At 42.2% G+C, this 25,091-nt stretch overlaps 1 protein-coding gene across 3 annotated transcripts in view; it reads right to left on the reverse strand.

The window, feature by feature from the left end:
• Positions 1–4,588: 4,588 nt before the first annotated feature.
• The window catches only part of PPARG (peroxisome proliferator activated receptor gamma), a 109,127-nt gene continuing 88,624 nt past the window's right edge, over positions 4,589–25,091 (reverse strand). For all 3 annotated transcript variants that reach the window (XM_040359322.1, XM_040359321.1, XM_040359320.1), the window contains 3 exons: positions 17,608–17,807; positions 14,149–14,602; positions 4,589–5,298 (listed from right to left, as the gene is read on the reverse strand). In XM_040359322.1, coding sequence (XP_040215256.1) covers positions 5,051–5,298; positions 14,149–14,602; positions 17,608–17,807 — 902 coding nt within the window. In that variant the 3' untranslated portion in view covers positions 4,589–5,050. The remainder of the gene's footprint in view (positions 5,299–14,148; positions 14,603–17,607; positions 17,808–25,091) is intronic.

Here is a 25,091-nt window from a genome sequence, read left to right on the forward strand (position 1 = left end):
GGCGTACGTTCGTGAATCGGCGTATCAACTCATTTACATATTCTACGCCGACCGCAATGGAAGCGCCACCTAGCGGCCATCTGAAAAATTGCAATCTAAGATAGGACGGCGCAAGCCGACCTATCTTAGATATGTTTAAGCGTATTTCTCTGTTTGAGCATACGCTTATACTGATAAGTCGGCCTAACTCTACCTGAATCTACCTATAAATTTCTAGAACTGAGCCTGATATTTCATTTTTTCTTTAAAGGGACCATTTTATGTAATTCAGAAAAGGAAACAGTCACAAAACAATGTCTCAATTCTAAAATGTGCAAGGTATAACTAAGGGGTTATCCCTCGCATGTCCCAGTTATTCAGATTATGTCCAAAAGTTTGGAAATCTCAGCATCACACCTACAATTATCCACATAGTATAAAAGAATTCATAAAAATATTAATTAAACTGCGCTCTCTATTGAGTGTGTGCTATACACAAAAAATCATACCGTCAGTGAGTGCAATATCAAACAAAATCACTTTTTCTTCCTGCATTGTATATTCGCTTTTATATTGCCTATTGAGATGGAACTTTTTAATAAAATTGTGAACTTCCCTATGGGAGCCTGTTCTCTTCTTTTCATCACCCCACGGATGTCTGAAGATCTGGCAGCATGATCCGAGTTCACTAGGATCTCCCTTGGCTGAATCGTTGGAATATCTGCACCTTTCTGCACATATGACTACCTGTAATGGGTGTCACGGTTACATAGTAGGTGAGGTTGAAAAAAGACACAAGTCCAACCTATGTGTGTAATTATATGTCAGTATTACATTGTATAGTCCTGTATGTTGTGGTCGTTCAGGTGCTTATCTAATAGTTTTTTGAAATGATTGCTGCTCCCCGCTAAAACCACTGCCTGTGGAAGATAATTCCACATCCTTCCCGCTCTTACAGTAAAGAATCCTCTACGTAGTTTAAGGTTAAACTGCTTCTCTTCTAATTTTAGTGAATGGCCGCGTGTCTTTTTAGATTCCCTTAGATAGGTGATGGTGGAGGAAGATTCACAGACAGTCACCCCTAATTGTCTATACCAGCACAAATATTTTTTCTGCAAAGATTTATCTCTTTTGACATTGCACTTTATAGATATTGCACTCTATATTGGACACTTTATTATATTTGCTATTTATGCACTTGCACTTTATATATTCAATATTTGTATTGTATAATTTATAGCGATTGTCACTCGCTGGTGACACCAAGTGATTTTGTTTGATATTGCACTCACTGATGGTATGATTTTTAGTGTATAGCACACACTCAATAAGACCTGGACCATTATGCAGGTAAAGGACCTGGCCAGTTTTTGCGATTCGGCACTGCGTCGCTTTAACTGCAATTGCGCGGCCGTACGACGTGGCTCCCAAACAAAATTGGCGTCCTTTTTTTCCCCACAAATAGAGCTTTCTTTTGGTGATATTTGATCACCTCTGCGTTTTTTATTTTTTGCGCTATAAACAAAAATAGAGATTTTTTTTCCTCAGTTTAGGCCGATATGTATTCTTCTACATATTTTTGGTAAAAAAGTTGCAATAAGCGTTAATTGATTGGTTTACGCAAAAGTTATAGCGTCCACAAAATAGGGGATAGTTTTATGGCATTTTTATTATTATTATTATTATTTTTTTACTAGTAATGGCGGCAATCTGCGATTTTTATCATGACTGCGACTTTATGACGGATACATCGGACACTTTTGACACATTTTTGGAACCATTGTAATTTTTACAGCAATCAGTGCTATAAAAATGCACGGATTACTGTGAAAATGACACTGGTAGTGAAGGGGTTAACCACTAGATGGCATTAAGGGGGTTAAGTGTGCCCTAGTGTGTGACAGGACAGTGATAACTGTTTCCGATTACAGGAAGCTGTGATCACTGTCCTGTCACTAGGAAGACTGGGGAAATGCTTGTTAACAGAAGCATTTCCCCCTTCTTCCTCACTGTGACACGATCGCACGTATGCCCGCAGACATTGAGGCCGCGGGTCCCGCGGTCGGAGTCACAGAACTCTCGGCGGGCGTGCACGTCCACAATGCCGCTTCCCTGTCTGTGCCATGCTGTTGAAGTATATCGTAGTGCACTGGTCGGCAAGCAGTTAATTTTTTTTTTCATAACATAGGGGACAGAGTACCCCTATGTGATGATTTTTTAGTGACAGGCTCGCTCTCTCTCTTTCTAAAAAGGCGCTGCATGTCTTCTCTAGGTTCCACTGGATTTATTGCAATGCTAGCCAGGGAAAGTGACAAGGTGACCTGGAAGTGGCGTCATATACGTTGATTTCCGGGTCACCCACAAGAGGGGGAGGAGAGCAGACATGTGTTCGCTCTCCTCCCTCTACTTCACCCGCCGGCATCCGCTGTGTCGCTTTAAGGCCCGCAGATGAGCAAGTGGAGCCCAAAATACATGGTAGCGGTGCGCCATTACCGAAGGGGGGGAGTGTGGAAGCAATCAGACGGCAGCGCAGCCATCCGAATGCTTCCATCTGACAGGCTGGAGTCTCCTTGTCAGTTTTACACATAATCCAGGTGGTTGCAGACATCTGATTGTGTGTGAACCCCCCCCCCCCCCCCCGCTGTCAGGTCTATACAACGTACAAATCTAGCAGCGTAAGGGTTAAATCTTATCTGCCATATTACAAATGTAATAAAGTTGTGAAGTTATTGCCCTGCTTTGCATCATCAGCAAACACTGAGATGGAACCATTTATTCCAAACTCAAAACGGTTAATGAACAAGTTAAACAGAGCCCTGGGGCATGCCGCTCACAACTCTAGACCATTCAGAAAAAATATGCCATTAATCACCACCCTCTGGACTCGCCCCTGCAACCAGTTTTCTATCCAAGTACATACACTATCATCAATGCCAATTTGTAAATTTAGGGCCAGATTCTCAAAGGCGTTACGACGGCGCAACACCATTAGCGCCGTCGTAACACCTCATCTGGCCCCGGGTATCTATGCGACTGATTCTCAGAATCAGTTTCGCATAGGTACCCATTAGATCTGACAAGCGTAAGGCTGTTACGCTGTCAGATCTTAAAAGTAATTTTTTTTCCCGCCGCTAGGTGTCGCATCGTCGCTTTTCCCCGTCGTCTATGCAAATGAGGTAAGTACGGCGATTCCCGAACATACGCGAGGTCGACGCAGCAAATTAACGTCGTTTGCGCAGCGTACCCGACGCGTAAGGTTGCCCCTGCTAATTAACAGGCGCAACCAATGTTAACTATGGCCGTCGTTCCCGCGTCGAATTGAATAAAAATTAAGTCGTTTGCGTAAGACGTCCGTGAATGGCGCTGGACGCCATTTACGTATACATCTAGGCAAATGACGTCGGGGCGACGTCATTTAGCGCAATGCACGTCAGGTAATTTACCCGACGGAGCATGCGCAGTACGCTCGGCGCGGGAGCGCGCCAAATTTAAATGGTGCCCGCCCCATTTGAATTGGGCGGGCTTGCGCCGAGCAATCTAACGCTACACCGCCGCAAGTTTACAGGTAAGTGTTCTGAGAATCAGGATGTAAACCTGTAGACCTGCGGCGGTGTAACGTAGAGCTCATATATTACGCTGCCCAGGAGCAGCGCGAATGTATGAGAATCTGGGCCTAAGTGTTAATGGGGTACTGTATCAAATGCCATAGTGAAATTTAGATACACTACAGTGGAACCTCGGATTGCGAGTAATGTGGTTAAAGAGCGTTTCGCAATACAAAAAATGTATTTTAAAAAATCCTAACTCGCTTTGCGAATGTGTTGTCTCGCAAAATGAGCAGGATTCAAGCCAAAGGGATGTGCAGTACCGCATTTGTGCTGAGGTGGGAGGGCGCGGGAGCCAAGCGGAGCTGAACAGCGCTGTTCGATAATGCTCGGAAAGACGCGGAAACACTCCATTCCCAAGCCTTTCTGAGATTTGCCAAGGTCAGCCGGTGTCCTCTGCTTTTCCGGCCGTTTCCGAGGCTCTCCCTCCTCTGGCCACATGCGGTATTGCATGCCATTGAAGTCAATGCAGAACTAATTGTTTTCGTTTCCATTGACTTCAATGGGGAAACTCGCTTTGATATGCAAGTACTTTGGCTTACGAGCATTCCCCTGGAACGGATTATGCTTGTAATCAGAGGTTCCACTGGATATCCAAAGGCTTCCTTTATCCAAATTATAACTTACCTTCTTAATAGAATATTAAAAGCTTGGTCCGGCAAAAACGATCTTTCATAAACCAATGCAAGCAAAGTCAGTGATTCTCACCCCTTCCCTACTCTAACCAAAATCAATAGAAGATGTTTCCTTCAGACTCACTTTGCGAATATATGATATTTTTGGATAATTTTGCAGAAGGGGTGCCGCTTCTGGTAATGTTTTGATATTAGCATTCTGTATTATGTATCTATGCAATGCCAAAATCTTGGTAATCTGTAAAAAATGTCTGCCATTGTAAGAAATTATAATGAAAGAATGTGGTCAACAATTCAGGGAAGTTCTATTCTGTGCCATTTACCATATAAAGTATAGTGTCACAAATGAATATCAATCCACCACACATATCCTTTTATAACACATTTTAATATTAAAAGGTAATTGTACATTTGTTTTATAAACCAGTTGCATAAAATAGACCAGTTATATGAAAGCTTTGTGTCTTTTAAGGCTTTGTCACAGTAATGTTTTTACTGTTTTCCCTCATAAAAATAGTGCAAATTGTAAAAATACATAATTAGAAAAAAAGTTTAGTTCCGTACAGGTACTGGCAGGTCTCTTGTAGATGTGGGTTGGCACAAGTCTTTGTAGATCTCTTGTAGAAGAAGGAGGTCATCACAAGTCCTTGTGCTTCTCTTGCAGATTCGAAGGTTGATTCCATGGAGGATCTTGTTGCTCGCTTTAGATGTTAATCATATTTCTACAAGGTCTCTTAGCTCTAGAATAAGTGTGAGTGAAGAATCTACACAACATCTTGTAGAGCCATTGCGATGATCGCTGAATGAAGTAATGAAGGTATTGTCAGATGTTCAGTACAAATCCTTATAGATTTCTTGCAATAGTGGATGAAGGCTCATCTCGGCCTCCGTTTTCCTTATAACCTGCAAATGCTGAACATGCTCTGTCACCACTTGTCTAAGGTCCGTCATCTTTTGGAGAAGTTTAGCAAAGAGCTGGGAGGAGTCTGGGTGGTTTATCTTAAGCTGTAGCTCCAACGCTTGTAGCATTGTGTCCTGAATGTCTTCTATGGGCTTCACATTTAACAATCCGGGACGATCTGGAAAAAAAAAATACAGAAAATTGAAGAACAACAATTTAAAAATGTCCCATTATGGTTGAACTGTAGGCAGATATGACACAAATGAATACAATTCTGTAATTACAGTATCAATAAAAATAAATAAAAAAATTCACCCAGTGAAAGTACCAAGAATTTATCGGAGGATATCGGAGAACTGGAGAAAGTGCAGAGAAGGGCAACCAAACTGATAAGAGGCATGGAGGAGCTCAGCTATGAGGAAAGACTAGAAGAACTAAATTCATTCACTCTTGAGAAGAGGAGAATAAGGGGGGATATGATCATCATGTACAAATATATAAGGGGTCCATATAGTGAACTTGGTGTTGAGTTATTCACTTTACAGTCAACACTGAGGACAAGTGGGCACTCTCTACGTCTAGAGGAAAAGAGATGTCATCTCAAAATACGGAAAGGTTTTTTTCTGAGTACTAAGATTTGTAGGTAAAGTTGATCCAGGGAAAATCTGATTGCCTCTCGGGGGATCAGGAAGGAATTTTTTCCCCTGCTGTAGCAAATTGGATCATGCTCTGCTGGTTTTTTTTGCCTTCCTCTGGATCAACTGTGGGTATGGAGTTGGGTGTATGGGATTGTACTGTGTTTTTTATTTTGTTTGTTTATTTTTTTGTGGTTGAACTGGATGGACTTGTGTCTTTTTTCAACCTGACTAAATATGTAACTATGTAATTCCTTTACATATGTGGGAGAGGAAGAACCAGTACAAGAAGCCAATCAAATCATGTGCTGACAGGAAGCATGCTGAAGACAAAGTAACATAAACACAGAGATAAGCTCATCATTGTGCTGCTTCTCTTTTCACTGTCCAGTCACAGGCTAAAAAGGGGCCAGAATGATATGGACTCAGAGGAAGCAGATTGAATAATGCTGACCATCAGGCTGAAGACATCTAGTGCCAGCAAAAAGTACTATGGGATCAATCTCAAGATTGAAGGTGACTATTGCAAAAATAGCTGACTTTGCTATTTTTTCTTTCAATGGGCTGTTCATTTTTATCTTGGCATTTTTCAGTGCTACTTTAAAAAAAAATTCAAGCCGATGCCATTGTTGCCAGACTGGCAGTGCAAGCTGTCCGCTGACATCCGACCCGATCCGATCCGCTAAAAACAGACGTATGGGGACACGTATCGGATCGGGTAAGATTTGATAAAAACGGACATGCTGTCCGTTTTCATCAGATCGCTCCATAGGAGACAGCGGTGCCCGACAAGCCCCCTCCCCGCTCAGTGAGCAGAGAGGAGCTTGTCATCCGTCGGCTCAGCGGAGATCTGCGGACAGATCTCCCGCTGAGCTGGCGGGAGCAGGCGGACTCCGTATCGACGGAGTCCGCCTGTGTGAATGAGGCCTTACAGGTGCTGGCTCTGCAACAAATTAGGAAGGAAGATAAAGTCCTGGATGGCCGCAAACCGTTGAAGGCATCTTTCTTGATATCTTATGTAGCAGATGAAATCCATTACAGTTACTTCATGTTACAGAAGACAGGAAAAGATGCTGATGCGTTTCACACCGTATGGAGGTGCTTAATCAAAGCTATGATTAAGCACCGTCATACGGTGTAAAACGCATCAGTAGCTTTTCCTGTCTTCTATAACATGAAGTAACCTTATTTCACACTGGGGCTGCTCCACATTAGCAGTAATGCGCAGCTAGTTTTAGTGGTACTTTACCGTCGTTTTAGCTGCGCTTTTCGGTCGCTAGCAGGCGCTTTTAACCCCCACTAGCGGCCGAAGAAAGGGTTAAAACTGCCCACATTGCAGCGATTGCAAAGCACTTTTCAGGCGTATAGGAAGTGCTGCCCATGCATTCCAATGGGCAGGGGCGGATTAGGAGCACTGTATACAGCACTCCCAAACCACCACAAAGATGTTGCTTGCAGGACTTATTGTAACATAGCACAAGCGCACCGCTCCAGTGTGAAAGCACTCGGGCTTTCACACTGGGGTGGCATGGGAGGCGTTTTTCAGGCGCTATTTTTAGCGATAAAGCACCTGAAAATTGTAAGTACAGTTAAGTACAGTTAAGCTGATATGCAGTATATTACATTTTTGGTTTAGGGGTTTAGATATGTGTTATTTATGATCGTGTAAATGCTCCTAGGAGGAAAGATTATTCTGTCTGTATATTGGATTTAATTGGTCAATCTTGTGTCCTCAATTTAACGCACATACTGTATATGAGCAAACAAAAGATGTGCTGGCTTTTTCTGAAACAGAGATGGTGACAGTAAAACTTTATAAAAGTTGCAGTCTTCTTCTAGTTTTTATTGCTATATGTGTTCCTATTGTCACTGGGAAAGTGATTAAAGTGTATTTAACCGCTTGGCGACCATGTCACAAACATATACGTCAGCAGAATGGCATGGCTGCACAAAGCTTTGAATTTTGCACCGTGGCGGCGAGCTTTGTGACCGTGCCCACGGGACCTGCAGACTCGATGTCTCCCGGTGTCCCGCGATTGTGTCACGGAGCTGCAGAACAGAGAGATGCCTGTGTAAACTTACCGTTTTAGAGAGCGATCTTCTCCGCTGCTTCCGGGTATGGTCTTCGGGACTGGGCGTTCCTATTTGATTGACAGGCTTCCGACAGGCTTCCGACGGTCGCATACATCGTGTCACGAGTACCCGAAAAAAGCCGAACGTTGGTGCGGCTCTATACAGCGCGTGCGCACCGACGTTTGGCTACTTTCGGAAATAGTGACGCGATAGATGCGACCGTCGGAAGCCTGTCAATCAAATAGGAACGCCCAGTCGCGCAGCCCATACCCGGAAGCGGCGGAGAATATCGCTCTCTAAAACGGTAAGTACTGCTTCGATTTAAAAAAAACTACCCGATTCCCCTTGACAAAATAAGCCTCAATCTAAGGTTAAAAATTAACTTTTCGGGTGAACCTCCACTTTAAGCCCTGTACACACGGGCCAGAATCTCGTCAGGAAAAAAACGTTGTCTTTCCTTACGAGATTCTTGCCAAGAATCTCTTGCCGCCCGAGTGTACAGACACTCCTTTTAAAAGAACCACGGTTCTTTTGAAAGGCAAGAACGCGGTGACGTCATCACGTACGACGAGCGTCGTCTTGCCGCCATCTTGCTGCACCCTACCTATGCCTAGGAAGCTACCGCGCATGCGTCAAAGTCATTTTGAGCATGCGCGGGTTTCCACGGCGACAGGTAAGTATACACACTCTCGGGTTTCTCGGCAGGAAAACACTCCTGAGAATCACAGCGAGAAAATAGAGAGCAGGTTCTCTATTTTTCTCATCAAGATTTTAGGCAGTTTTCTTGACAAGAAACCTGAAAGCATCATACACACGCTCGGTATACTCGGCAAGAAAGCTCTGCCAGCAGTTTTCTTGCTGGTTCTTGCCGAGTAAACCGAGCGTGTGTACGAGCCTTTACAGTACATTTATGGCAGAGGACCATTGCCCGGAATGCAGAATTCTTGCACTATGGACATTCGGCCCTGGGCACCTACCGACCTAAACATTTCTATTGTTAGTTGCATCGTCAAGCCCTGTCCCGCCACAGCAGCTGTAAATTTCTCATAGAGTTTGGCAGCCTGCCTGTGCTCACAGCTAAAGGCTAGCGCTCCATGCATCGGGGCTAAATGCCCAGTGTGCTTGGGACTTTAGCGTGAAAAAGAAGGACAAACTATATAAGCTCAATGATGGGTTCCATTTAAGAGGGTGTCATAGGTGCATTTATTACAAATTCTCTGTAAATTATAAAGGCTTTAACAAACTAATAGCTAGATTCACGTAGGGCGGTGTATGTTTGAGCCGGCGTAGCGTATCGTATTTACGCTACGCCACTGTAAGTTAGAGAGGCAAGTGCTGTATTCACAAAGCACTTGCGTCCTAAGTTACGGCGGCGTAGCGTAAATGTGCCGGCCTAAGCGCGCCTAATTTAAATTGTGAAGAGGTGGTCGTGTTTTATGCTAATGAATCGTGACCCGACGCGATTGACGTTTTTTACGAACGGCGCAAACGCTGTCCGTGGACATATACCAGTGCGCATGCTCCAAATTACGCCGCAAAGACTTATTGGTTTCGACGTGAACGTAAATTAAGCCCAGCCCCATTCACGGACGACTTACGGAAACGACGTAAAAATTTCAAAATTCGACGCGGAACCGACGTCCATACTTAACATTGGCTGGGCCAGATTTTTTTGGACTAACTTTACGCCTGAAAACGCCTTACGTAAACGGCGTATCTTTACTGCGACGGGCAAGAGTACGTTCGTGAATAGGCGTATCGTGCTGATTTACGCATTCTAGTCGTAAATCAGCATACACGCCCCTAGCGGCCGGCGTAAATAGTCAGCTAAGATACCCGCAGTCGTATCTTAGCTACATTTAAGTGTATCTCAATTTGAGAATACACTTAAATGTACGACGGCGCAGATTCAGAGTTATGGCGGTGTATCTACTGATACGCCGGCGTAAACCTCTCTGAATCTGGCTATAAATATATACATTTATGAGATTAATGTAATATAATATCAGATTGTATTATATAGTACTGAACAAGACCATAATCTACATCTAGACCTGGTTTAAACCTGCTGTATTTATATAGTCTACAACTACAAGGAAATTAGCACAGTAAACTTATCCTCAGATGACATGGCTTTAATCTCACGTTTACTGGACAGTTACACTTTAACCAATCTGCTTTCTCTGCCTAATGATGATGCCAACTCTTATAAAATCTGAATGTAGCTGAGCGCAATGGCACAAGTCCTGCCTAGTACTAGCGACAAAGCCAAAGCACCAGGAAAGAAGAGAAGCAGCTAGAATATCTTTTCACTGGTGTCTGGTAGTGTCTATGTAAACCCTACAATGGACTACTCTTATTTGGTCCATTTTGGTCTGTTAAATATACAATTGAAAAGGTTTGCATATATCTTGTTGTATCTGTTCAATATTTGCAAAAATATCTGTTGATCCTGCCAATAATATAGTAAGCTGATATCTTCATGTGCTCCATGGCTCTGCTACACTCTTATCAGTTACATTGTTCCCAGTTTTTCTGTGAACTACAGAACACCTCCTGCTAGGTTATAGAGAAGAGGAGAAGGAAGGTGTTCTGTAGCCCTGCCCTACAGTGGCAACAATACTCCTCAAAGATACAGTATGGTGAGTGAGCATTGTCACCCTAGCACAGAAAGTGTGTTACCGCCGAGATCAGCAGGTAAAGGGCAAAAAGCTTGAAAAAAAGCTATACAGGTTAGATGATGGTCACCTGATCCTACCAGTTTCGACTCTATCAAGCTACAATATTTACAGTAGAAGCCCTAGATGGAGTGGGTATTATGTATCTGTTACCACAACTGAGATATGTATGTAGCGCCCTGCTCCCAATGATTGGTGTGCTATGCTAAATTTAGAGGGCGTCTGAGCCTATAGTTGGGCTCAGACTTTACTAATTCCATGGAAATTAGCCTCTGTTCTGGCTATGGTTGTGCTCGAAAGAAGTTTTCCCCTGTTGCCTGTAGGTGGCGTTACCACCTCAGGCTCGTGTTGGAACTCGGACGAACCATGGTGTGTTAAGTGACCCTTCTCTGCAGCAGCCCAGTGGGAGTGGTGCCCCGCGGTGCATACTGGGAAGGGATACTTAAGGGGCAGACGCCGTTTTTCGGGTCCTACGCCTCGTGGCCCTCCTGGCACGTGTGTGTGATTCCAGCCCTGGGACCACGTTGGTCCGAGGCTGCATCTCTATCGGGTAGGCCCAGCTATGCTGGCAGGGGTCTATGATACTAGAAGGGATCCCAAGCTGTCCATCCAAGTGGGGGAAGCTTCTTAACAAAGGAAACCGGGGGAGGTCCTGCCCTGGAGGAGCCCAAGCGAGGCATGCTGATGTCTCGGGATAGGCCTGGTGACCTCGTTATAAAAGGATCCACTACTCAATTTGTCTTACAGTCCGCCGGATCGGCTTAAAGGCTCTTTGACTGTAAGGCAGGAAGTTTGGGACTTAAATCCTGTGGCAGAGGATTCCTGACTATCCATTTTTTGTTCTCAGACGGTCTGTGGCAGAGACTGTTCTCATACTGTCCGTGCATCATTCCGGCTGCTGGGCCATGTAAGAGGGGTCTATCCAGGAGTGAGTGGTGAATACAGGAACTTTAGATACATTTTGTGCATTCTGTACCGCGTACCTGAACCTTCCCCTTCTCTCCTTCTACCTTCTACTTTCTTCACAAGTTTTATGCAGCAAAAATAAAACCTAACAGTTGAAGGTTTTACATCTTGTGTGGACATTGCAATTTTTACAGACTTTCTTCCCTGGACAACGAACGTAGAGGTAATGTGCAAAACCCAATTTAAACCAGCAGCTCCTTTGGGGGTAGTGCTACACATCCCTTACTACAAGAAAACATAGTTGCAATTTGAAGAGCAAGGAGAATCCCCAATTTTTTTTTAGCAATACATTTTTATTTAAAGTTATTGAGAATCCCCAACTTTTATTATGTGTCTCCACTAGGAGATATGCCCTTGCAACTTATTACAGTGGCAACTGAAATAGTTTGTTTTTCGCCTTACTTACTAGGACAAACAGAAAGAGTAAATCTCAATGGGGACACAGGCAGCAATAAAAGCTTAATAGGGGTGCTAACCTATAAATGGAATGGAGTTCCAGTTACCTACTGACTATAGTAGACATGTTAGACCAATCATGCTAGGGGAAAGACTGAACAGAGCTGATCCATTAAAGGCAGGCCATACACAGAGCAAAGAAATTCGCATGATTGCCCCGTCAACACAGACAGTGTCGGGAGGGGAATCCCTTCAGCCGATCCATTGTATTCTACCAGGGGGGGCCGCTTACAATGGATCGGCGGGAGGGAAGACATTGATAATTGCAAGTGTCTATATATTCAACTTGTTTATACATGTTCGAATCTTGGCTGGTTCCTGCTGAACCGGTTGAAATTCAAACCATCTATGGCTGACCTTATTCTCCCAATACAATTATAAAATAAGGGTGTCTGCCAGTGGCGGCCTGGCCATTTGCGGCGCTCCGGGCACCACCCCCTCTCTCCAGCCACCCCCTATATGACTAATGGATAGATTCATGCATGGCATGAAATCTATCAACGGCTGACGCTACCACCCCCTATTCAGGCGTCCGGCCCCTTTCCGGATGCCAAGCACCTGAATTACAGCGGCGTGGGTATATTTTTGAAGCGCCTGATTAGAGCCATAAGCTCTAATGGGCTTCAAAAAAGGTGAACTCATGGTGAAGAGCATTGCGCTACGAGCCCACCCAGGTGTTGCAACAGCAAATTAATATTTGCAGTTGTAACACTGATCCCCAATCCAGCCAATAAGAAGCAGGTCTGAGACTGGTTCTCTGATTGGCCGAAAAGAGAAGACTCCCGATTGGCCGACCGTGGAGAGCAGGGGAAGGAGGGAGGAAATGGAAGCCAGAGCCAGGAGGGAGGAAAATGAGGTTGAGCCACTGCCGCTGCTGAAAGAGGATCCGAAGCGCTGATTACATGGCATGATTCAGTGCACCAGACCCGCCGACTGACGGGGGAGTGGAGTTTGGTGTTACTGTTTGCTGCCCCCCCAAAGGAAATAATCGCCGGCAGCCACTGGTGCCCAATTCATAGATATGTGGGCAATACAAGTGTATACATCAATGACGTCAACAGAGACTTGAGGCTGTATTGAGAATGCATGTCTGTCTACTGTTTATGCATGATGTGCCGGTTACTGTATAAAAGAAATAGACACTTGAATATTCTTGCAGAAACCTTTTTCACTTATATAACCAGTTATTCCTTGTCAAGTAATTTAGTCCTGGAGGAAATGTTGCCAATGTGCCATGATAATCATGTTATTAATGGCTAACCAGGCCTCTGTGTGCATGTGATTCTATGCAATTTAAGCTCTTCATGTATACCGTTTTATTTATAAACAAGTCGCTTGCTGATTATAAGTTCCTACTGAACATGTAAAAAGATCAAAGGAATTCTTCAGTTTACCATTTATGAATAACAGGGAGGACAAAATAAGGCCACATTTGTTATCATTTCTAAGGAAAATTCATCAATTGAGAAGAACATGGGCCATTGCTGACCTTCTGAAAATCATAGTTGCCTGGCTGTCATGGAGAATCTCTGGTTTCAGTATTTTCTAAGTCACTGACCCAAGAACAAAAATGTGAACTATTGCAGCTGACCAATACCTTCATTTTGGGGCTGCATTACCACACACATATATATATATATATATACACACATAAAAAGGTGAGAAGGGATGTTTTGCAGGTCTAACACATTTGCTGTCCTAGGGCGATAACATTGCCACTTCACATATACAGTGTATTGAAGGCCTCTTGAGCCCCTTAGGGAAAGAGAGCCTTGACTGATGGGGGCATGGCCAGGTACTGGACAAGGCGGTGGTCACGGAAGGATTGGTTAGTTTGTAGGATGGGTTGGGCCTGAGCTCAGGTAAAAGGGATCGCCCCAGGGAATTCTGGGTCTTTTTGGAAGCGTGCTGTGAAGAGCTGCCCACCCTCCCGCCCCTTTTTTGTTATGGTATGTCACAGCTTGCTGTGTTTTTTTTACCTTGCCAGCAGAAAGTGGCCATAGTGGGCCATGCCATTTATGGACACCAGAAGTAGGCAGCCTGTCCAGCACTTATGGTAAGGACAGGCCCCTCCCCCCCCTTTTGGAATGGTGCTCACAGTACAACTGTGACTGGCACTGGTTATAAAATGTTGAAAACGTTATGTTTGCTTCAATAAATACAGTTTTGCCTCCATTAGAAATACAACTAATTTGGCGTTCAGCACAGAGAACATCTTACCTCCACTAAGTATGATGACAGCTATGAAGATGGCTAGATCGCTGTCGTCCAGTTCTAGTGCATTAAACCTAATGGCAAATTCAAACTTGGGTTCCATAAACCCAGAAAAGGGTTTCCTTAAACTCTTGAGAAACTCCCGAGTCATGAAGCCTTGTCCATCAGCAATGAGAACACCATCTTTATTCATGAGAGATGCCAGCATTGTAAATATGATCTCATGGACACCATACTTCAAGAGAGTTACTTGGTCGTTCAGGTCCAGGCTGACAAATCCCGGGATGTTTTTGGCAAATTCAGTGATCTCTCGCACAGCTTCCACAGAACGAGACTGACACCTCTGAAAAATGCGAATGGCAACTTCCTTGTTTTGCTCCATATAGGGCGACAGGGAGTATTGGTACTTGATTTGATCCTCTCCCATCATAAGAGAATTCATATCGTAGATTACCACAGGCTAAAGGAAAGAGATACATGCTATTAAAATACATACTTTTACAATATAGACTCATAAACTACTTATATAAATTCCCTCACTGCTAATAATTAAAAACCACTAGTAAAAGTTCTCTAAAAGGGAATTTATGTTTTAATTTTTTTTTTAAATATACCTGTTTGTAAGTTTGTATACCTGCATATGTAAAAAGGTACGTGAAGGTAGCCATATTAGATTGTTACATGTTCAGGCTATGCTTCCTGTGCAGGTCTACACGGTAGTTATCCTTTACTGCTCTTCTTAAAATGTAAGACTATGATTTAGTCAACTCACTAAGAGCAATGGGCCAGATTCAGGTACAAATACGTTACGCTGCGGCGGTGTAACATATCCCATTTACATTACACCGCCGCAGGTTTACAGCGTAAGTGCCTGATTCACAAAGCTCTTACCTGTAAACTTGCAGCGGTGTAACGTAAATCCGCTCGGCGCAAGCCCGCCTAATTCAAATGGGGCGGGCACCATTTAAATTAGGCGCGTTCCCGCGCCGAACGTACTGCGCATGCTCCGTCCGTCAAATTACCCGACGTGCATTGCGCTAAATGACGTCGCAAGGACGTCATTGGTTTCGATGTTAACGTAAATGGCGTCCAGCGCCATTCACGGACAATTTACGCAAACGACGTGAATTTTAAAATTTCGACGCGGGAACGACGGCCATACTTAACATTGGCTAGACCACCTAGAGGGCAGCCTTAGTTTTACGCGGCGTATCTCGACGGAAACAACGTAAATTTAGAGCGACGGGTAAAGCGTACGTTCGTGAATCGCCGTAACTAGTCATTTGCATATTCTACGCCGACCGCAATGGAATCGCCACCTAGCGGCCGGCCTAGAATTGCATCCTAAGATCCGACGGTGTAAGTCAATTACACCTGTCGGATCTTAGGGCTATCTATGCGTAACTGATTCTATGAATCAGCCGCATAGTTACGACGGGCGGATCACAGAGATACGACGGCGTATCAGGAGATACGCCGTCGTATCTCTTTTGTGAATCTGGCCCAATGTGCCCCTTCCTCGGCTGATATTTTATCTCAGCAGTTGTTTAGAAGTTAGGCCGAGTCTCTACATAATAATAACTCAAAATTTGTACTTGCTACATTTGTATCACACTACACTAAACAAGCTGTCAGGAAAGAAATATGAGGCTACCAATCAAAAAAAAAAAATGTGTCTATCAGCTCTGTATAGTATATAGCCAGCTTAAGTACCGTATTTATCGGCATATAACACACACTTTTTCCCCCTTAAAATCAGGGGGAAATCCTGGGTGCAGGCTATACGTACCCAGGTATCTGTAAGCAGGTACCCCTGCTGTCTGTAAGGGGAAGAGGAGCGAGCGCCGCCGATATACACATAGCCGAGTGTACTGTGTACTCAGCTAGGCTCGGGTCTGCTCGCAGTCAAGCCCAGTCCCACCATTGGACCTGTGTTAGGTCCATCATAGGAGCCTGGGCAAGGGGCGTGACTGCGAGAGGAGCCGAGTACACAGGACATCCGGTTCTGTCTATCTCTGCGCCGCGGCGGTAATTTTAAACGTTCAGAGTGCAAGGACACTGGGCAAGGCTGCATGGACACTGGGCAAGGCTGCATGTACACTGGGCAAGGCTGCATGGACACTGGGCAAGGCCGCATGGACACTGGGCAAGGCCGCATAGACACTGGGCAAGGCTGCAATGACACTGGGCAGGGCTGCAGACAGATGGACACTGATCATTCTGCAACAAGGGACAAGGCTGCAGATGGACACTGATAAGGCTGCATTGATGGGCATTTAAATGTAAATTTTTATCCTTAAACTTCCCTCCTAAAAGTTTTTTTCCTTAAAATTCCCTCCTAAACTTGGGGTGCGTGTTATACGCCGATGCATGTTATACGCCGATAAATACGGTAATTTAAACAGGCAAATTCGGAAGGCAAAGAAGAGTCAGAAGGCCTAATCTGCACAACTGGCCAGTGATTCAAAGTTCTGAAGTTAAATGTCACTATAACAGCCAGTCAACTAGCACAGCCGTGAGGCAGAACCTTTTGGTTCAATACCTTGAGTCACTAACTCACTATGCAGATACTTCTGATTTTTCTCCTTATCTTCATACTTGGCCATTTCCCAAAGAGGTCTAAAATGGCCGTCCCCATATTTTGTTTAAAGGTTCATTTTAATAGTTATCTTAAAATAAAATGTACTTTAATGTATATCTTTAGCCAAACATGCTGCTGTTTCCTATTGATAAGATGTCCCCTCACCTCATGTTCTGAAAATGCAACAGGAAGTGCGTGGAAATCTCTCAAAAGCCCTTTTTTTTTCTTCTCATTTCTGTCCCTGGGACAATTAACATCCTGACAAAAAGGGAGGGCAAATCTGTCCAATGGGGTTTCAGCCAGCATTGAAGAACCTCAAGTTTCTAAAAATTCATAACTCTATTTAAAAAAATCTTTGGCTTTAGATACATTTGAGTGTTTTCTATTTATGGCAGTAAGGTTATTTGTACTGACATTAATTATGTATTAAGATAATGCTAGTATACTGTAAGCCCTATTGATCCAGGATGAGTTCTATTAGTTCATTTTAATATTATTCCAATGTAAAACGGTCAGATAATACAAGGTACAGACTGTGATAACAGTCAACAGACACACTCAAATTGTCAGAATATTAGCTTGGCTGAAACAAACATCAGCTTTTTTTTTGTAGTAAACTTAGGCATGCTGCCAATATTAAACACCGGATGTTATTAGGTATTGCAATAATTTATTACTTTTTATTTTTCTTTTTTTTTACATAACATTTTCCTCTCTATAGTCACCCCTTGCTGATGACTTTATGAATCTGGATTTGACAAGATGTTTGCAGCACTTACAAAAGGAAGTTGACCTTCCATAGACCTATATATAATGCAAGCAGAAAATACAATTGTTTTAAATGCAATCCCAGTTAATGATTTATACACATAACGCCCACTCACTGATTTGTCCGTTGCCCTTCCTGTCAAGATGGCCCTTGCCTTGGCTTTTGTTAAAGGGAAGGACTTGAGATATGAGTCATACAAGTGCTTGGCCAAAACCCGTTGATCGGCGCACTCCGGATTCAGCTGGTCGATGTCACTGGAAATCTCGGCCAAGAGCTTCTCCTTCTCAGCCTGAGGCATCCGTCCAAACCTGATAGCTGCAAAACAGAATTTTTGTGTTACTGGGGCCGAGATTATTATAAAAAGGAGTCGCCATGGTGCGATAAAACACGAATGAGCTGTCATAAAATATGCAGTAAATGCGGCCCAGTGGATACGAAGGCTTGTCATTTTGGGGAATATTGCATGCCATAAACAAGAGGCATGTTTAATGAGCACTGCAAGCTAGACACACTTTGATGGATTCTGTCTTTAACTTTTATGATTGCGTCAAGCAGCAGATAATAGGTAAAAGTCAGCACTTTGTACAAGAATATGATATATAAAATTGTAGGTTGTGAAACATTTAAAACCTCAGACCATAAGGGAACCAAATGACTGAGATATTTGTGCTGGTTGGAATGTTATATAGCCTATCACAAAAAAAGTAACAAGATCAATTGTGAACAGGCAAAGAAGACTGTAAAGAACTTCAGCAAGATGTTTTAACATCTTAGGGAACTTAAGTACAAGAGTTTCAGACTCAGACGCAAGTTGAATACAGTATGCTTTTGACTTGCTTTAGGCTGCTTTTAAGTTTCCAGGTTATAGCTAAACTGCTTTAAGTTTCTTCTGAGATTCTTTAAGCTACTTTTGCATTTATGTTAACAATGTTGGGTATAGCCTCAGATAAACCGTATCAAAAATGTAAAGTAAAAACGTACCATCATCCACATTTTATAGAGACAAAAAACAGGGGAGGTGGAGGAAAGAGGTTTTTGATGGCTTGGGATCTTGTTGGCTTTGGGTGCGTAGGAAAGCAATTCCTTACTGCTGTACATATAACGTGATCTCTGCTAAATGTTTGTATCCCTGTTCTTAATAAATTACTTGATTTTATGGATTATTGCTCCTGAGGAAGGGGCATTAAGACCGTGCAACTAGTAGGAGGATCTTTAATCTATGAGGATTACTCCATTAATTTGATATCTTTTGGGAACAAACCTACGCGCCTTGGCTACTGTGAGGTTTAATGACCCATTTTATTGTTATTGTCTTTTTTTGTATGCATTTTATTTTGTAATAAATATGATTTTTATCTAACTGACTGTGTGTCTATCAGTACCAAGATAGTCTATTAGCCTTCCCTTGTTTGGGTTGAGTGTGTTGGGGGACAGCCTCATCAACTGTCCGCAACCTCTTTCCTCCCCTTCCCCCCTGTTTTTTGCATTTATGTTGATTTGTATTAAAAAGGAAAGCAATTCAGATGCAATCAAATGCCCTATTAGCAGGCAACCTATCTATTAAGTGTGGGCTGTCAATGTACTTCGACAAAAAAATACACTGATCCTCTTCTTTCTTTTTTTTGTTTGTGTGTTGTGGTGCTCTGCAGTTAGTATATTTTACGTTGGGATGCTGTTCACAATAATTGACACATGTCACAGGGCAAATGCATTGTATGCATTTCAGCAACACGCAAGTGAACTTGTGATTTGCTCATGCATGGAAAAAGCACCTTAACTTAACTTTTAAGCTAAACCTCTCCCATGACAGTAAATTTAAATGTACATTCTCAAATGAAACCTTCTTATTTACACCTGGATTATTTCAGCATATCATGGAGGGGATGTGCCTATATATTTGCAAATTAAGTCCAATAAACCAAATATATAATTTCTGTGTATTTCAGAAAACAAATTGTCTCTCTTTTCAAACTGAAAATCCTATCTGCTTGGCAGTTATGCTGATGTTTTAATACTTTCTTAAACAATGAACTTCAGTTAATTGATCAGGAAAGTCAAGAAAAAGTGAGACGTTCTGCTTTGCCTACCTGTTTTAAAGTCCAACGTCGGGAAATGTAAAAATTTCCCTTACAGTGGGGCTACACCTGCACTGCAAGTTTGAATTCCTCGTTTGGGTCTAGGTCATAAAGAAAAGAAGGCCTACATACCTGATCCTCCACTCCTCCATGCTGCTAGACTGGTCCCCACAGTATCTTCTCCCTCGTGCTCTGGCAGTCTAAGGTCCTGTCATCATCAAGATCAACACAGGGTCCATAACCCAACATTTGATTTGATGATGCCAAGTCCATCACCTGAGCATGGGGGACTACCATTTATTGGTGGAGCAGAAGTAAGGTAAAGTGCTTCTCCTCTCCCCTAGACTAAACAAGCAGGTAACCCTTGCAGTGTGGGAGCAGCCCCACTGCAAGGGACAATTTTCAAATTTAGAGGAGTTGAACTTTAAGTCAGTAACTTACATTATTAAAGAACGAGCATCAGCATGACAACCAGGCAACTGGCAATTAATGAAAGAAACGACAGCCTTCATATTTTCTTATAACAGGTTCCCTTATAGCTCTTTGCTGCATTTTGGAACTCCAACTTTTCCAACAGATTTGTAATAACACAATAACCAAAAGAATTCAGAATTGACAAAAAAAATCAAATTAAATGGTTTACTTGAGTTAAAATAAACATAAAATAAATCTGAACAATGCTCACTGCTGTAGTTAGGCAACAGGAAACATTACCCTCGGTAACATCATAAATTGCCAGTCTGAGGAAAAGCGATTTCAAGAAGTATCTTATGATTTATTGGTCATTTGAGCATGTGTTGTTTATTTTGCAATACCCACAGTGGAAAACAAGCCTATTTTCCTAAAGCTTAGGACCGCTGCCAGCGGAGACTCTTACATGGGTCTCGTGAACAAGGGCACTTAGCAGAAAATTGCAAAAAAAAAAAAAATCGTTTGTTTGCCCTGGCCTTCAAGAAAAACAAAATCATTTGTTTTCTATAGTCTATCCATCAGCCTTCTGATCATTCTAAATGATGAGTACAACACAATCTTTTTCAGGTTTTGCTGGACATTAAAATAGGTTACACCCTAGTACAGCCTTTTTTAACATGGGAGGAACCCTTGAAATAATGTTCTGGTCTCACGGAACCCCTACTAATTAATACTATACCTACAGCTCATGATACATTAGTGTGATGATCATTGAAGAATGCTCTTTACAGTTGTGGTCAGTGGGAAGAATCCCTCCTTAGGCCCCTTTCCCACTGGGGCGTATTTCGTGCGTTATTCAAGCGTTTTTCAGGTGCTTTGGCATTAAAAAAAGTCTGTAAAGCGCCTGAAAGAAGCCTCATCTGCAATCCCACTGCCAGCGCCCGAAAAACGCTGGTAAAGCACCGCTAAGACCCTAACGTTTTAGGGCGTTTTTGCAGTGCCTCAGTGTGAAAGGGCAAGGCGTTTTTACAGCGCTTTCAATTAATTACGATGGAGAGGAGCATTTTTGGAAAGTTTTTTTCAGCACCCAAATGCTGCTCCAAAGATGCTGCTTGCAGCACTCAGTGTGAAAGGGTCCATTGAGATGCATGGAGAGCGTTTTATGAGCGTTTCAATAGCGCTATTTTTAACACTTAAATGCTGTAAAAACGAGTGTGAAAGGGGTCTTACAGATAAAAAAAAGATCTTAGTTGCAAGTGGTTACTTATCTGAGAGGCAGTAATTGCTTATTGCTCTAGGGACCCCTAGCAACTTCTTGAGGAACCCTAGGGTTTCCCCAGAACCGTAGTTGACAAGGGTTTCCCTTGTATGTTAAAAAGCCAGTTCACTTAAAAGTTATATTGTGGTAATAGAGACTGGGTCCTTCCCAGATTTCCTATAACCCTTTGATGCTCCAACAGTGAGCTTTTCTTGATATAATTGTTAACTGTCTTCCTGTCCACTTGAGTGTATTGTATGTTCTTAATACCCTTTGCATGTTCCGACCATTTCTGTTTAACAGTAAACAAGTCAAAAAAAAAAAGAGCTAAACAGTCATTTCAAGAGTCCAAAGTTCTTTAATGATGAAACAAGTATCAAAAAGGGAAACAAAAAGACAGTCAACAATTTTCGGGAGCCAACTTTCCTCTTTCATCAAGGCTACAACTTAAATGTAAACAGAATATAATAAATAATATTAATATAATAATTATGGAGAAAATAACTAAAAAGTGTCAAAGAAAAAAGAATCATTCAGGTATGTAAGGTTAGTAGTTTAGCACAGTGTTTCTCAACTCCTGTTCTCAAGGCGCCCCAGCAGGTCATGTTTTCAGGATTTCCCCCAGATGAAACGGCTGTGGTAATTACTAAGGCAGTGAAACTGATCAAATCACCTGTGCAAAATAAAGGAAAGCCTGAAAACATGACCTGTTGGGGCGCCTTGAGGACTGGAATTGAGAAACACTGGTTTAGCAGAATGCCCACTAGGGGGTGTAAACTACCCAATACGAAGCTTATAACTGATATCCATTTTTAGTTAATGTTATCCATATTTATTAGAATAATTTTTGCATGCAATTTTTCTTGTAGCCCTGCAGAAAGGGGGTCATTGGCCCATGAAACACGTGTTGTTATTAAAAGGACTTTGGACTCTTGAGATGGCTGTATGTCTCTTTTTTACTTTTTTACTGTACATTGGTATTTCTCAGGTTGGGTAGCCACAGACTACTGTTAAACATGTGCCACTGAGCTCATTCAACGACTCCTGGTCACAGGTTAAAGATCTGTATCCATCACCTCAACCAACCTCTTGGTGGTCATTTCTGTTTCTTCCTCTATAATGCAATATTAATTTATGATTCAACATACAGTGTCGGTCCCACCTCCTGTAACTGTCATAGTAGGTGGGCAGACCTAAGACTTTAGAGAATACATTTCACCTATCCAGTCCCCAGGACTTTCAAGTGGATTAAGCCTTCCGTTACAAAAGACTAATATCTTAGTTTTGAGAGGAATAACCCTTTAAAATGTTGTTTCTTGAGAAATTCAGAAATATTTAGGGCTTGTTAACACCTGCCTCGTTCTTTGAACAGTGGTTGGTGGTGGACTACTTTTCAGAGAGTGGAGCAAGCATGGCTAACAGGCATTTAAGAGGCAATGCTGCCACCTCCAGAATGTGTTTTTTGACAACAGAATGGGATTTTACCACACAACTGCAAGCCTAGAGTTTGGCTTTTGGTTGCCATGTAGCATCATTCACTTAAAAAAAAAATATTTGGTGGTAGTTCTTGCTTAATGGGATGGGGGGGATCATTTTTGCTTCAGCGCAAAGCACTGCAGCTCTGGCATGTGTATGCCCCCATCCAGCTGCCTTTGCAGTAAAATTGCAGCTCAACCACGAACCATGATTGTAGCTTTAAGAAAGGCCATCATTACAGTAAATCTGATCTAGTGTTACTAATTAGACATGTGCAATTTGATTTGTTACGAATTTTTGGCAGACTCTTTTGATGAATGCATATGAAAACGAATTATCAGAAAAAAAGAAAATATGAAAGAACGAAAAGCCAAACATTTTCTATTATAATTAACTACTTCCTGACGGCCGTACGACTTTATACGGCCGCAGTGTGGATCTTAATATCCGGTTACAGAGACAAGGACGTGGATCTGTGTGTGTAAACACACAGATCCACGTCCTGTCAGGGAGAGAGGGGACCGATCTGTGTCCCTTGTACATAGGGACACAGATCGGTCACCTCCCCCAGTCAGTACCCTTCCCCCACAGTTAAAAACGTTTTTTTTTTTTTTTTATTGGGCTATTTATTAAAGCAATAAGTAAAAAATATAAAAAAACATAAAAAAATGTACAAATTTTTTTGTTTATAGCGCAAAAAATAAAAACCGCAGAGGTGATCAAATACCACCAAAAGAAAGCTCTACTTGTGGGGAAAAAAGGACGTCAATTTTGTTTGGGAGCCACGTCGCACGACCGCGCAATTGTCAGTTAAAGCGACGCAGTGCCGGAAGCTGAAATTTCACCTGGGCAGGAGGGGGGTATATGTGCCCAGTAAGCATAACAATTATTATAGTTTTTATTATGATTAGTATTTATTATTATAAACTATTAAATTATAGGTTAAATAGCTGAAGTCTGAAATTCTTCTATTCAGGTTTCTGCACCATAGTAGCTAATTTGCGATAAATCAGATTTACATTTTTTATTGGAATTTCCTTTCAAAATTTGGCTAAATTAACTCTTAGTGAACGTAACAAATACTGATGCATCTGAAGTGACGAAATATCCTAAGTAACAAATGCTGCATCTAAATAAACGGAACATATAAGCATGCACTTGAAGTTACGAATTATCCGAAGTAACGAATGCCACATCTGAATGAATGGAACAGAACGAATACGAATGCATTCGAAGTTACGAATGATCCAAAGTAACGAATGATCCAAAAAAAAAAGGAATGAAAACTAAAACTAAACTAGACTAAACTAAACTAATTTTTTGGTAGTGCACATGTTTACTAATCACAATAACAAAAACATGAATACGTTTTACTTGTTTCAGTTAAGCACAATCACCCTTATATGTATTAGTTGGTAAGTAAATCCATAAAAGATCTAAATTCTAATTGTTTTTCTCATGGAATCGCATGCTTCCTAGCATTTTCAATTTATACAAGTGTAAGTAAGTCACATATTGTAAATTATTCCTGAAACTGAAACCAAATATTAATAAACACCCACCAGGACAACCGTAAAATAAAACCCCAGAACCGACTTCCTAAGAGATTTTGCCAAACAATTTACTGTGAGCCCCCTAGTGGTGAATAATCATTAATGTCGTAATGAACTCAATGACATTTTCATTACTGTGCAATATTTGTTATCATCTACAATGAACCCTGGCATTTTCTAATCACTGAAGCACATAGCTCCACTGACTTTGCCATTATAGTATGAATGTTTGTAATGTTTTGTTTGGAATATAGACTTCTATAGACTTCTCATATATTACTAGAACAAGTGAATTTGTGAAAAATCCTTTGTTAATGCAAACGCTGGCTGAAATATTTATATACACAAATTCCCATTTAGATAATTAGAGGATCTATCCACTTCAGTCTAGCTGCTGCAAATTTTCAAATCGTTGGGGAATTTAATAAAGCCTTAGCATCACTTTTCTGGGGGTATGGCCCTTTAAAATGGCCTGCGCAAAATTAAAAAATGTCTGCCACCTGTTTTGTTAGCTTTACCGACACATGTGGCAGATTCAGGTAGTTCTTAATATTTTTTAATTAATGCATCAAATAAAAAAATAGTGACTTCCCTTTCATAAATAACAAAAGTAGGGGTAATTACACCAACTGTAAGTTGGCGTAGAGGGACAGGCAGGGTGCCCGTCTCTGTACACTGTGTAGCAGGTGGCACATCTGCTGTCGCCGAATCCTTCCCTTTCCACCTATCACTAGTTGTTACGGCTTCACAACCGACATGCCAACCAACCAGTGATGGTGACAGTGGGCAGTGCCTGATGGGGAAGCTGAGACACAAGTTCCCCATC

This window comes from Rana temporaria, chromosome 7, assembly GCF_905171775.1.
Source record: "Rana temporaria chromosome 7, aRanTem1.1, whole genome shotgun sequence".
NCBI lineage: Eukaryota > Metazoa > Chordata > Amphibia > Anura > Ranidae > Rana > Rana temporaria.